The 15,697-nt window shown below is 38.2% G+C and overlaps 1 protein-coding gene across 2 annotated transcripts in view; it reads right to left on the bottom strand.

The window, feature by feature from the left end:
* PRDM5 (PR/SET domain 5) overlaps window positions 1-15,697 on the bottom strand; it is a 223,695-nt gene that overhangs the window by 74,155 nt on the left and 133,843 nt on the right. The window contains exons 11-14 of one of the 2 annotated variants that reach the window (XM_045998068.1): window positions 8,237-8,330; window positions 3,521-3,681; window positions 964-1,044; window positions 123-216 (exon numbers count right to left, since the gene is read on the bottom strand). In XM_045998068.1, coding sequence (XP_045854024.1) covers window positions 123-216; window positions 964-1,044; window positions 3,521-3,681; window positions 8,237-8,330 — 430 coding nt within the window. The remainder of the gene's footprint in view (window positions 1-122; window positions 217-963; window positions 1,045-3,520; window positions 3,682-8,236; window positions 8,331-15,697) is intronic. The other variant, XM_045998069.1, reaches the window with a different exon arrangement.

The raw sequence follows: 15,697 nt of genomic DNA, 5'->3' as shown, positions 1-15,697 counted from the left end.
TAAAATTTTTCTCCAGTAAGGGACTGGATTCTATAAAATTTGAAGGAAGAGAAAACAGCCCAGACTATATTTCTGGTTTTAAAAGAATTTGATTTAAGTTGTTTTTATTACCAATTACATACCTGTGTGGCTACGGATATGAACTCTCAGTGTACCACTGCTGGCAAATTTCTGGCCACAATATGGGCAGATTTTCTCCTTTTCTCCTGTATGTGTCTAAACGGAAAGGAATAAAAAGGGTCGAGGATAAATATAAAGAATTAGGTAAAAATGATTAAGTGTCTCTGACAATGGTAAATCCTTTTTTCCAGGATTATGTTTCATTAAAATGATTTAGTATCACAATGAGATTTTAAACAATTTATCATGAGTATTCCCACTGGTTCAAAAAAAAAAAACAAAAACCAAAAACCCAAAACCTTAGAATCATGCATTAGTGCTAATTTGAAAATAATTCTGCAGTTTACTTTTTAAGCCTTTATGGAGCCCCCAAGTAAAAACGATTAAGTTATACAAAACCAGTATATGCTGGCAAAACCACATAATCAAAATGGGGTTACAGCTGCCCTTGACTGCTGCCAAGAAACACTTCCTTAGAAGCATTTTTCACATTCTTTGTGTGTATTTAACTCTTGAGGACAGAATTAATCTCAATAAAGTAATCTGTTATTTGCATTATGCTTGCCTGACTGGATTGATTTTACGGCAAAGCAGAGAGAAATATAAATCTGACTTGATCTTGAAAATCAGCAGGTGTTAATTGAGCAGTCAATTTGAAAGAACATCCTTGCCCTCAACATACCTTTAATCTCAGCATAAAACAACCACACAAGGAAAGGTGAATAAGTATAATCAAAAGTGAATTTTGACAGAATGTTAGAGTTTAAAGAAAAGAGCAAGCTCTCCCAAAAAAAGGAGGCAGATGGAGCTTTTTAAACTTGTCTCACAATCTCATCAGAAGACCTTATTCCACCAGCATCCAAAATAGGTCATTCCAATAAATGAGAGGTCAGAGCTACTTTTCAAGTCCCATTGTTTTTCAAACTTAGGAGAAGGGGAAAAGAAGGGAGAAGAAGGAAATTACTTCAGATATCTGCACACTGTCAGTGACACTTTAAAAATTTTCTTTTTAATTTCAATGATGACCTACAAATTAATGAAAGCATACAGCAGATCATCTGGGTTACCACCACAACACAGAGTTTCTAGGGCCTGTGTTTGCTTTAGGTTTGTGCTAATTACTGGCATTGCCATGGGCTAATGTAAAAACAATGGGAAAGTTTTTTTGTTTTTCTTTTTTTTAAATATGTTCCCAGAAGGGACACACTAGCAGGTTAGAGTGAAAGGAGTAGGGCAGTCTCATCTCAGAAAATCACCAGTGTAGCAAAACATTCTCCATATTCATTGCTAACTTTAATATAAGTAGTTTCATAGCCTTATTGGTATTTAATTTGAAAATTTCCACATTTGAATTATAATCTGCATTTGGATAGACACTGTTGTATTTGTGATTTTTAAAAGTTATAAACTAAATACCTTAGTCAACATCAGTGTCCTTTTAAATATTTTTCCATTGAAAATAATTTACATTATATTCAAACTTCAGAAATACAGTCTAACCAACTGCCACGCTAGCCAATGACACTGGCTACAACAGACATCTCCTTGATTCTGCATTTGGCAGGCACTTAACTTTCCATTTTCACTCTAAGTTCTTATACAAAACAGTTATACATTCTTTATAGTAAGAGCTGTTATTCCCATGGTCCCCATTATGGCTCATTTTAAAGGAAATGGTATAGCATTTTAACATACAGCAGACCTATATTCTTCTCATTCCCTGACAGAAGGGGCAAAATACAACAATTCTTTCTTGACTAGTGTATGGTTGCTTAGAAATTGTGTATATCTGTTATTAAAACATTGGATTATTCCAAAGAGGCAACTACCAATTTATTTATTGTATCTTTATAAAATCCACATAATTTCTTTTGCTGCTACGTAAGTATTTCATTGCTCACTTACATGACCTGACTTGTCAGTGGTACAAGTTTCAAACCAAACAACATTCAGTCAACAATAGTGAAAAGAATTAATATGCTTCTTTGGTTTAATTCAAAAATATATCTTATTATTAGGTATGGAATTTGGTTAACTGGTTTTAAAAGACATTTAAGGTATAATACTAAAATATCTTAAATATAGATAAGAAAGCATGGAAACAGATCACTATGACAATATTGGTAAATGTATGAGACAAATACAAACAATGCTCTGCCACGACAATCTGTGATTGTGGACAAACGACTATTATCTCTCTTGAAAACTCACTATTTTTTCCCAGGTTGATTAAGCATGACACAAATTTATTAAATTCATACAAAAAAATAATTCAAGCAAAGAAAGGTGAAAGACTATCCTCTCCAGAAATTTGAAAAAAGGAGATAATATTATTACTGAACATTAAAGAAACAGGTAATGGACAATTCAGTCCTTTGACACAGCTACCCTAAGGACAGGTACCAAAATAAAATTCACACTGAAATACGAGTCACTTCCTCACATTCACTTAGCAGTGTGCACAAAGTAGCCGCATCTATTACACTTCATAGTCATTTCTAAAGTCAACATTAAAATCTATAACAGTGTTTGTTACACTATGAATATTGCTATTTTTGAAAATACCCTTAAAATGTACTTACAAACCAAATAAAAATAACCTCTTGATTTGCTTAAAGTAATTAGCATAACATGAAAAAGATAATCTCCAAATCACTGTAAGAACCTCATTTTATTTGAGTTAAGCAAGTACTTATCAAGTCCCTCTTCTGTACCAGAACTTCCCTAGGCCTAGAGATGCTAGATGAAGAAGAACAGTTCCAATCCTAGAAAAGAGCTCAATCTAATAACTTGTCAATAAACACCTGAATTAGCTCTGAAAAATAAAATTAAGGCACTGATCATTTTTTAAGTAAAAACCTACATTAATTCAAAAATGTACAAAAACTGACAAGCTTTTACTCATCAAATACTTTGTATTTGATGTACCATCTATCACCATAGCTCAGTGCTGTGGTGAAGAATTCACACCTCAGGGGCAACTGGGTGGCTTAGTGGGTTAAAGCCTCTGCTTTCGGCTCAGGTCATGATCCCAGGGCCCTGGGATCGAGCCCTGCATCCAGCTCTCTGCTCCGCAGGGAGCCAGCTTCCTCCTCTCTCTGCCTGCCTCTCTGCCTACTTGTGATCTTTGTCTGTCGAATAAATAAATAAAATCTTTAAAAAAAAAAAAAAAAGAATTCACACCTCAATCTAGGTTCACCCTCATCCGAATTATATACCTCTTCTGAAAAAATAAAGAGAACAGACATTTTCTGAAGAGCTCATATAAACCATGCATCCCTTGTCATTTGGAGGAAATATGTTGATTAATATAAAATTGATTATCACATTATAATTAGCATGCACGCCCATACTGTTGAAGTATGCAATTCATTCAAACTCACAGAAGGCTTCTACTTACTTTCTTATGACTTCTAAGCACTGAAGGTGTAACAAACGCCTTATTACACAGCTCGCATCTGTATTTCTTGTGTCTTTCATGGACCACCTGGACGTGAACATTTAAGGTATCCTTCCTTTTAAAGGTAGCATCACAGTGATGGCACTTGAAAGTCCTCTCACCTTAGAAATGAAAACATCGAATAAGAGAAAGATCAGATGCAAGAGCCGAATGATGTTATCTCCCCCTCATGGGTACCAGAGATAGTGTTCTTTTCTCCAAAAAGTTAGCCTTATTACTAACAATTTATCATAGCCAGAAAAGGTAATTTTTCACATCTTTCAATTCTACATTTGCTCATTCGTTGTGTGACCAGCGGGAAGTGCTTGAACCCTCTTACATTCTCAGACTCTTTAACTGGAAAAAGTGGAGACTCAATTAACTAACTTTCTAAAGGAACCATGAACTTTCTTTAGAAGTAGGTCTTTCTCCGGCAGGGGCTCAGGGTTGAAGTAGATTCTCATGGTGACAAAAGGCTTCTGTCAAGCAGAGTAAGTCAAGCAGAGGAGGGCCTTTGGGGCCCCTCCTAAACTCCCCTCACTCCCACCACAGCCTTTATGGCCTTTAAGGGACAGGGCAGAATAGGGTCATGGGTAGCGAGGTGGGGAGGGAAGCCCCTGTGGGCACACAGAAATGGGTCAGAGCCAGACCCCTGCTAAGACAGGAGAGGGCTATGACACCCCTTCCTTCCTCAGCGCTATCTCAGGAATTTGGACTAGAGGTTCCCTAACATGGTCCTTGGTCTGCTAATTAATTTAATTACCTCCCAGGCTCTCATGAGACAGGTTGGGGGATTGTCTCTTAGAAAGGCAGCTGGATTGGGGCACCTATTCTTTTCTACCCTAGAGCCCCTGGGTACCTGTGAGGATTTTCACCTTGTTCTCATTTTATAGCCTAGGCCCGCAGGGAAAGCAACTCCACAAACTCTGTTTCGGGATATATGGTATGGTATTTTTTAAACTTGCATATGCATGGAAGTACATGATTATGTAAGTAAGACAGACTAGTATTTGAATATATCTTCCCCTTTTAAAAAACAATTATATTAGTACAGATTCACATATTATATTCACTATGAGACAAAAGATAACTTTCTTCATTAAAATAGATTACCTCAATGCCAACCAAACTCTTCCTACTTCCCTCCATTATAACTAGCACAGACTTAGAAATGTGAAGATCTTATTATTTCTTCATACCAAATTTAAGGAAGGAAGGACAAAAAGAGGTGAAAAAGAAAAAAAGAAAAAGACAAATGACGCTTTCCAAACAGAATTATGGCTCTTTAACTTAAAATCTTGGAGAGCCCTGATGAAATCTGATGCTTGGAACAAAGTTACATCCAAACCATGCAAGAATTGTGTAGATTCTCAGAGCTATGCTTATATGTTGCCTTTGTGCATTTTTGTTGCTGGGTACTGTCACTATAATCTAGTTTGTCTTTATATATCATTTTAGATTTAAATGCCTCATTTGTATAAAACATATAACCAGTAATAGTAAAAGAAATGATCAATGACATAAGATTATAAATAAAGCAAAGCAACTCAGGAACAATTAAAAAACAAAAACAAGGGTCGCCTGTATGGCCTAGTAGGTTAAGCTTCAGACTCTTGGTTTCAGCTCAGGTCATGATCTCAGGGTCACCAGGTCCAGTCCTGTGTCTTAGAGCTCTGTGCTCAGTGGGGTATCTGCTTAGGATTCCCTCCCTCTCCTTCTCCTTCTGCCTCTCCCTGTCCTCCTCTCAAAATAAATGAGTAAATGTTTACAATTAAGTAAATAAAAAACAAAACAGTAATTCTCCAAGATTTCTCCTATAAAGCATTTCCATTAAACTATCACATGAATCAAAATATTGGCCTATACAAAGACCTCTTCAAGCTATACCAAAGGAGTCCTTACCTTTCTTCTTTCAAATTTTAATTCCAGATTTCTTTGTTTTAAGCTTATCAGAATTTTTTAACTCTGAAGAGATTTTATCTGATGTTATCAGATTTCTTTGCCTTAAAGAAATAAACATAGGATTAAAGATAGGATTTTTCCTATCTTAAAACCAAGAAGCAAGCCAGTAACCTGCTTTTCAGTTTTCTGTTTGTTAGAAAATAGCAATAATTTCCAAAATAATTACGACGTTATTCTTCATATTTTGGGCCAGAATGCGGATATAAGTTTCTAAAACAGCCTGCATGTTTTGAAGTTAAATAGGTTTTCATTTTCATATTGTGTAAGATAACATCTAGTATTTCGTCTTATTCTGTCTCCTTCTGGTTTTTCCCATCCTTTTAGCTCACTTGCCTTATCTGATGTTTAATTTTACCTTCAAAAACCCACTTGCTCAGTCAACTACAAAGCTGATTTCCCAGCCAAATGTCTTGGTGCAGCTTCATAAAGCCTGTGATTAATGTGCTGACCAACATTATATTAAATACAGAATGTGCAAACACAGTCCAAACTGCTGCTTCAATCCTCTGTCTCAAGAGCATGGGAACCAATCAGCAGAAATCAAAGTTAGTAGGTTCCTTAAAACAGAAATTCCTTGTTGCTATTGAAACTAATTTCCATCTATCCAAAGAAAATTTTCCTGAGCATACAGGCTAAATTTGGCCACAGAAGTCTTAATAGTATGAATGAGGTTCACTCACCCCAATTCGTACTCAAAAATCCATTCATCTATAATGATTTTTTTTCTTAATCAAATGAGAGCATGATGGGATAGAAATTCCTGCTGTTACAGGGCAAATTTTTTTTTTAAGATTTATTTATTTATTTGAGAGAGAGAGAGAGAGAGAGAGAGAGACAGAGATAGCAAGGGAGAGTGTGAGTGGGAAGAGAGGGTGAAGCAGGCTCCCTGCTGAGCAAGGAGCCCCAATGTAGGACTGAATCCCAGGACCCTGGGATCGTGACCTGGGACAAAGGCAGCAGCTTAATCAACTGAGCCACCCAAGCACCCTAAATTTTATTTCTTAAATGCATGGCTGTCTTTAATAAAGAAAAAGTTGTGTTGACCAATTCTCCAGAGCTGTAAGGTCAAATGTAGAGTGGCACGGACCTTAACACTATCTTTTCTGTAGGAAAAGAGGCATTTTGTCATGATCATTGCCACTTAGTATTTTCAAAAACTTTACTATGCTGAATGAAATAAGTCAAGCAGAGAAAGCCAATTATCACATGGTTTCACTTACTTATGAAGCATAAGGAATAACACAGAGGACACTGGGAGATGGCGAAGAGAAGTGAGTGGGGGGAAATTGGAGGCAGAGACAAACCATGAGAGACTGTGGACTCTGAGAAACAAACTGAGGGTTTTGGAGGGGAGGGGGTGGGGTGTTGGGTGAGCCTGGAGGTGGGTATTAAGGAGGCCACAGATTATATGGAGCACTGGTTGTTGTGCATAAACAATGAATTTTGGAACACTGATGAAAAAATTAAATTAAATTAAATTAAAAAAAAACTTTACTATCTTTGGCATTTTGAATTGTAGACACTTCTACTTGACCAGAGAAAATTTCTTGCAAGAAACTATCTTATCTATACTGTTGTCATAACTGATTAATTGTTTTATGTTCCTCAGAAATATTAAAAATTTAATCAGCAGTAATAACTTTGTTTCAGAAGATGTTCCACTGATTAAACAACTCAAAAGCAAACAATACAAATATCGCCTATGTTATGCCATTTTTCTTGACTTTTAGATACAGTAATGTAACAAATGTCTGGTTATTTCCACACCTGAACACAGAACTCACTTTAAAACTCAGCTTAGTAATAGCATTTTCTCTGAAATAACATAATATAAAGTGTCCTTTCAGCAATGTAGGTATAAGGTGTTGTATTCTAAAAATAGCTCTTTGCATGGTATGTATGTGTATTAACTTCTCCCAAAATGGGCGCCTGGGTGGCTCAGTGGGTTAAGTTGCTGCCTTCGGCTCAGGTCATGATCTCAGGGTCCTGGGATCGAGTCCCGCATCGGGCTCTCTGCTCAGCAGGGAGCCTGCTTCCCCCCTCTCTCTCTGCCTGCCTCTCTGTCTACTTGTGATCTCTCTCTGTCAAATAAATAAATAAAATCTTTAGAAAAAAAAAAAAAAAGAAAAAGAAGTGTTCCTGCCAAAAGAAGTTAAAAAGTCAGAGACAGCATATAGTAAGAAGAGAAAGCACCTGACTGTCGGAATCTGGATGCTGTCTCCAGAGCTGGAACCCTGCGTATGTCACCATGTTTCTCTGGGTCTGCAGTTTCTCTACTCCCCTCGCATTAACAGGTTAAATTAGATGTGCACTCTGATCCTTTCCAACTAGAAAGTCTGTGAGCTAATAAAATCATGCCAGACATCTGCATATTTTAACCATTATACTTAAAAGGGAACAAAAATGTCTATTTCAGACAAATTTCAAAGATACTTTACTGAACATAAGATAAGATTTTATATACAAACCTTAAATAGTGAAAAGAAATGATATAAAATAAAATGTCTCATAAAACAATTTATCTTTATGTGGGAAAATAAAGCAAGGATAAAGGAAGAAAAGGAGAAAGGCAGAATTACCAGCCCTTTTTACGTTCAAAAGCAGATCATGTAACTACATACAGGTCCACTTTTGTGATGCCAACATTCTCAAGAGTTATAAGAACAAAGTTTGAGATAATTCAATTTGCCCTCAACTGCTTGTATTGTGACTTACTGTTATGTATGAGCAGGTGTCTCTGCAAAGAAAATGGGGTTCGGAACAAAGCTTTACATTCCTCACATTGGAATGGTCTCTCTTCAGAATGAGTCTGCAGATGAAAGAAACTGAGTCAGTAGGGTCTAGAATCATCAAGCATGACAATAATTGGAACTTGTATTCACGATGCATGAGAGGAAGGGGAAGGTAGACAATATCTTGCTTTTTCTGGTGACGTTCTTTTACCATAAAACCTTAAACACAAATACACTATGTTTAAAGGAGAAAAACAACTCTATTTTTAAATTCTCACATTAATTTTATATTTGATAAATAATAAAGGAAATTGCTCCTCTAATCTCCAAACACTAATCTGAATATACCCAGACTTCTCAGGATTTAAGTTACAGAGTAAAATGATTTATAATTTCTCTGAAGACTAAACCTTCATTCTCACTGGACAGGCTTTCACTATCGTAGTACAACACTTTCAAAATAATCAAAGGAAACTGGTAAAAGGAGACAGTTTCCACCTTCTCCCCTCAACATCACTGAATAAGTTCCAATAATTTTTAGTCCTGGATACCATTTACCCCCTAAATTAAACTAGAACATTTACTCATACTTAAACCAAGTAACATTCATTAAATATTTATTTTGTGTCACTGCTACACTCAACATTTTACATGAATTTTTTCACTTAATTCTAATAGTAATTTGATGGACAGTATACTATTACTGTCCCCATTTTACTGTAACTCAATGAGTTTCAGTAACTTGCCAGAGATCAAACAACGTAGATGCAGCAAGTACCTTTAAACATGGAACAAACAGAAATACACTGAGAAACAAGAAAAACAGAAAACCAGAAATGAAAACAAAGCAAATAACAAAACAGTATGCTTATTCACTTCTGTTTTTTATCACACATCAGTATTAACCTGTTTGGCACAAGTCAGTATATAAAATCCTATTCTACCATGGATGGCAAGATAAATGCTAAGAACCAAAAACTGAACTATATTCTTTAACGATAATAAAACACATCATATAATTCATTAGTTTTTATGATATATGTGACATAAAAATAAAGGGAATAATTATAAAGCACTTTATTCACAGCAGAAAGATTTAAAAATTTTCTTAGTTTAATGTACATTGTAATATTCAAGATGTACATATTACCTATTAACATAATGCTGGTGAAAAGGGATTACCATGTCTGTTTTCAGTTGTAAAAAATATAGAGGGGAGAGTCAAGATGGTGGGGAAGGGGACACCTGGGTGGCTCAGTTGGTTAGGCGGCTGCCTTTGGCTCAGGTCATGATCCCGGCGTCCTGGGATCGAGTCCCACATTGGGCTCCTTGCTCGGTGGGGAGCCTGCTTCTCCCTCTGCCTCTGCCTGCCACTCTGTCTGCTTGTGCTCACTCTCGCTCCTCTCTCTCTCTCTGACAAATAAATAAAATCTTTAAAAAAAAAAAAAGATGGCAGGGAAGTAGGAGGAGGCGCTGTTTCAACCTGTACCCTAAAGTGAGCTGATTACCGACCAAAGAACTCCAATCACCCATGAAATCAGCCTGAGATCAGAATTATACACGTCTGGATCTCTACAGGAGCAGAAGATGCCAGTGGGCAGGTAAAGCGGAGTGGGAACATCGGACTGATATTGGAAGATAAACAAAAGGAGGAGGGAGCCACCAGAGGCGACCCATTGGAAAGTAACACCCCAATACGAGAGTGCCCTTCGTCTGGGGACCAGCATTAACTTGGAGTCTGGTTGAAAGCACTCAAAAAAAAAAGAGCAAAGGATCGCAGGGGTAAATTGTGGGAATTGGGGCGGTTAGGGACAGGGGCTTAAGTCCCCAGACCCAGGACAGCCTCCCCTGGCGCTGAGCCAGAGAGAGTGAGGTGGAGAAACCAGGTCTTGGTCCCTGAGCCGCCAGTAGGCCTGAGCCGCCAGCACGCCAGACGACGCGTGGGGTCTGGCCCCAGTGAGGGGCTGGGAGTCTCATCAGACAGCGTTCAGAGACGCACACGCCCCACACCCTCCTTGAGAGAGGTGCCGGCAGGCATTAACCTGGTGCTCTTAGACCCATGCCGAGATTTCAGAGCCTGAGACGCGCACGCCCCACACCCTCCCCTGGGAGAGGTGCTCACAGGCGCTAGCCAGGAGCTCTGGGACCCGGAAAAACGAGGCACTCCCAGCCTGGCCCAGCGGGAAAATCTCAGTGTGCAGTGGCTGCTTGGAACCTCTCTGGCGGTCTGGAGCTGCCCAGACAGCCGCTGCTGGAGGAGATCCTGCATCCCCAGGGACCGTGACTCAGAACCTACTCTGCCAGCAGTGCTGCAGAGCATTCTGAGGCTTCTCTCTGAGAGGGAGGTCAGGGTGCAGTTCCTCTAAACCTCCAAAAACCATCAAAAGCTGTCAAGGCAAGAGAAAACAGATGAACAAACATAAAAACCTCCAGAGAACAAAAGCCTGAAAAAAACGGTTTCTTCAGAGGTCACCCCCTTGAGGGGGGCAGGAGGACTTAACTCAGGGAACATCATTGACTGAAAACCCACGTGGCAGGCCCCTCCCCCAGAAAACCAACCAGGAAGGAAGGAAAAAAAAAAAAAAGACGACAAGAGAACAACCACCACTACTTCATAAATACAAATTTTATTTTTAACTCGTTACCACTATTCTGGTTCCTTTTTTTTATACATATAGATAATTTTTTAACCTATTTACCATCACAGTGAGATGTCCAGTACATCAAATTCCTTAATAACCTTCTAACCTGAACTTTTTGAAACATACACCCATGTTTTTCTTTTGTTTTTCTATTTTTTTAATTTTTTTTTAAATTTTAGTTTAGTTTAGTCTAATTTATTCTTTTTTAATTTTTATTTTCTTTTTTTTTTCTTTTTTTAAAGATTTTATTTTATTTATTTGACAGAGAGAGATCACAAGTAGGCAGAGAGGCAGGCAGAGAGAGAGGAGGAAGCAGGCCCCCTGTGGAGCAGAGAGCCCGACGCGGAGCTCGATCTCAGGACCCTGAGATCATGACCTGAGCCGAAGGCAGCAGCTTAATCCACTGAGCCACCCAGGCGCCCCTAATTTTTATTTTCTAATATACATATAGAGTTAAACTTCAAGGTAATCCCCTTTCCCCAATCAATGCTACCCCTATAGGTAAACCAATTTTTAATCCCCCTTTATCTTAGGAAAGTTGAGTCCTTTAACAAAGACATCAAGATACATCCAGGAAGAATCAAAATAACCCTCCTCGCCCACACTGAGAATTTATAACCACTCTCCCATCTTTTCCTTCCGCCAGTATTTCTGTGTATTTGTGTTTGTCCTGATAGTATATAAATCTTACGAGGTTCTTCCTTTTTTGCTTTTATATATATATATATATTTTTTTTTTTCTCTTGTCATATACTTTTGTCAGTCTTTTTGTTTGTCTCTTTTTGTTTGTATACTTCATAAATCTTACCTTGGAGCTGAGCCTTCTCTTTTATCTTCCCTTTTTTTCCTGTCTCTCTCTCTCTCTCTCTTTTTTTCTTTTTCTTTTCTTTTTTCGCTCATTTGAGTGGGGAATCCTGATTGCACAGAAGCGTTCCAGGGTGCACCTTGACTGCACCACAGTCCATACATCCAGCTACATCCGTTCAGTCATCTCTTACCAAAATGACTAGGAAAAGGAATGCCCAACAGAAGAAAAACACAAAGGATGGACCTTCTGCAACAGAGCTAAAGGCTATCGACATAGACAATATGTCAGAAAAGGAATTCAGGCTAACAATTATCCAGGCAATAGCTAGGTTGGAGAAAGCCATGGATGACCAAACGGAATTGATTAGGGCAGAACTGAAAGCCACCAGGGATGATGTTCAAAATGCTCTCAATGAGTACCAGTCTAATCTAAATTCTCTAAAAGCTAGGGTAACTGAGACAGAAGATAGAATTAGCGAGCTGGAGGACAAACAGATAGAAAGGATGAGAAGGAAGCCTGGAACAAACAGCTCAGAAGCCACGAATACAGAATCAGGGAAATAAATGATGCCATGAAACGTTCCAACGTCAGAATTACTGGAATCCCTCAGGGGGAGGAGAAAGAAAGAAGTCTAGAAGATATAGTGGAACAAGTTGTCTATGAAAATTTTCCCAATCTCACAAATGGAAACAGCGTTCATGTACTAGAGGGAGAACAGTTCCCCCCCAAGATTTTAGATTCTCAAAAGTCCTCGCGACACCTGGTAGTTAGAATGAAGAATTACAATTGTAGACAGACCGTTTTGAAAGCAGCTAGGACAAAGAAGCTCCTTACATACAGAGGAAAGCCCATTAGAATAACGTCAGACCTGTCCACAGAGACCTGGCAAGCCAGGAAGGGCTGGCAAAATATATTCAGAGTACTAAATGAGAAGTTCATGCAGCCAAGAATACTTTATCCAGCAAGACTGACATTCAAAATGGATGGAGAGATAAAGAGTCTCCAAGACCGGCAAGGCTTAAAAGACTATGCAACCACCAAGCCGACACTGCAGGAAATATTAAGGGGGGTTCTATAAAAGAGAAAAAAATCCTAAGAATATCATTGAACAGAAATATAGAGACAATCTACAGACAGAAAGACTTCAACGGTAACACGATGTCAATAAAAACGTATCTATCAATAATCACTCTCAATGTGAAGGGCCTAAATGCGCCCATAAAACGACACAGGGCTGCATATTGGATAAAACGACAGGACCCATCCATATGTTGTCTACAAGAGACCCATTCTGAACCTAAAGATACACCCAGACTGAAAGTGAAGGGATGGAGAAGCATCTTTCATGCCAATGGGCCTCAAAAGAAGGCCGGGGTAGCGATTCTCATATCAGATAAATTAGATTTTAAACTAAAGACTGTATTCAGAGATACAGACGGACACTACACAATTCTTAAAGGTACTATCCACCAAGATGATCTAACATTTGTAAATATCTACACCCCCAATATGGGAGCAGCCAATTACATAAGAAAACTATTAATCAATATAAAGAGTCATATTCATATGAATACATTAATAGTAGGAGATCTTAACACACCTCTCTCAGTAATAGACAGATTATCGAAGCAGAAAATCAATAAAGAAATAAGAGGACTGAATGAAACATTGGACCAGATGGACCTCATAGACATATACAGAACATTCCACCCTAAAACAAAAGAATACTCATTCTTCTCAAGTGCATATGGAACCTTCTCCAGAATAGACAACATACTGGGTCACAAAGCAGGACTCAACCGATACCAAAAGACTGACATTATTCCCTGCATACTCTCAGATCACAATGCTTTGAAACTGGAGCTCAATCACAAGGAAAAGTTCAGAAGGAACTCAAACACCTGGAAGCTAAAGACCACCTTGCTTAAGAATGCTTGGCTCAACCAAGAGATCAAAGAAGAACTTAAACAATTCATGGAAACCAATGAGAATGAAGATACTTCAGTCCAAAACCTATGGGATACAGCAAAGGCGGTTCTAAGGGGGAAATACATAGCCATCCAAGCCTCCCTCAAAAAAATTGAAAAATCCAGAATACACCAGCTGTCTCTACACCTTAAAGAACTGGAGAATCAACAACAAATCAAACAAACTCCACACGCAAGAAGGGAAATAATCAAGATTAGAGCAGAGATCAATGAGGTAGAAACCAGAGATACAGTAGAACATATCAATGAAACTAGAAGCTGGTTTTTTGAAGGAATCAGTAAGATCGATAAACCATTGGCCACACTAATCCAAAAGAAAAGAGAGAAATCCCAAATTAATAAAATTATGAATGAAAAGGGAGAGATCACAACTAACACCAAGGAAATAGAAACAATCATAAGAAATTATTACCAACAGTTATATGCCAATAAGCTAAGCAACCTAGATGAAATGGATATATTCCTGGAAAACTATAAATTCCCAAAATTGAACCAGGAAGAAATTGACAACCTGAATAGACCAGTATATAGTTACGAGATTGAAGCAGTGATCAAAAACATCCCAAAAAACAAGAGCCCAGGACCTGACAGATTCCCTGGGGAATTCTACCAAACTTTCAAAGAAGAAATAACACCAATTCTCCTGAAGCTGTTTCAAAAAATTGAAGCAGAAGGAAAACTTCCAGACGCTTTTTATGAAGCCAGCATTACTCTGATCCCCAAACCAGGCAAAGACCCTACCAAAAAGGAGAATTTCAGACCAATATCACTGATGAATATGGATGCTAAGATTCTCAACAAGATCCTAGCAGGATTCAGCAGCACATTAAAAAGATGATCCACCATAACCAGGTGGGATTCATCCCTGGGTTACAAGGATGGTTCAACATTTGCAAATCAATCAATGTGATAGAACAAATCAATAAGAGAAGAGAGAAGAACCACATGGTCCTCTCAATTGATGCAGAAAAAGCATTGGACAAAATCCAGCATCCGTTCCTGATGAAAACGTTTCAAAGTATAGGGATAGAGGGAACATTCCTGAACTTCATAAAATCTATCTATGAAAGACCCACAGCAAATATCATCCTCAATGGGAAAAAGCTTGCAGCCTTCCCGTTGAGATCAGGAACACGACATAGTATTAGAAGTCCTAGCAACGGCAATCAGACAACAAAGAGAAATAAAAGGTATCCAAATTGGCAATGAAGAAGTCAAACTCTCTCTTTTCGCAGATGACATGATTCTTTATATGGAAAACCCCAAAGACTCCACCCCCAAACTACTAGAACTCATACAGCAATTCAGTAACGTGGCAGGATACAAAGTCAATGTACAGAAATCAGTGGCTTTCTTATACACTAACAATGCAAATACAGAAAGAGAAATTAGAGAATCGATTCCAGTTACTATAGCACCAAGAACCATATGATACCTGGGAGGTAAAGGATCTGTACTCGAGGAACTACAGAACACTCATGAAAGAAATTGAAGAAGACACAAAAAGATGCAAGCTTTTTCCCATTGAGGATGATATTTGCTGTGGGTCTTTCATAGATAGATTTTATGAAGTTCAGGAATGTTCCCTCTATCCCTATACTTTGAAGCGTTTTCATCAGGAACGGATGCTGGATTTTGTCCAATGCTTTTTCCATGCTCTTGGATCGGAAGGATAAACATTGTTAAAATGTCTATACTGTCTAGAGCAATCTATATTTTTAATGCCATTCTGATCAAAATTCCACCGGTATTTTTCAAAGAGCTGGAGCAAATAATCCTAAAATTTGTATGGAATCAGAAGAGACCCTGAATTGCTAAGGAAATGTTGAAAAACAAAAACAAAACTGGCGGCATCACGTTACCCGATTTCAAGCTTTACTACAAAGCTGTGATCACCAAGACAGCGTGGTACTGGTATAAAAACAGACACATAGACCAGTAGAACAGAGTAGAGAGCCCAGATATGGACCCTCAACTCTATGATCAAATAATCTTCAACAAAACAG

Source organism: Meles meles, chromosome 2 (genome assembly GCF_922984935.1).
Source record: "Meles meles chromosome 2, mMelMel3.1 paternal haplotype, whole genome shotgun sequence".
In the NCBI taxonomy this organism is placed as follows: Eukaryota; Metazoa; Chordata; class Mammalia; order Carnivora; family Mustelidae; genus Meles; species Meles meles.
The sequence above is the reverse complement of the archived record's forward strand: the minus strand, read 5'-3'. Positions and strand labels throughout refer to the sequence as shown.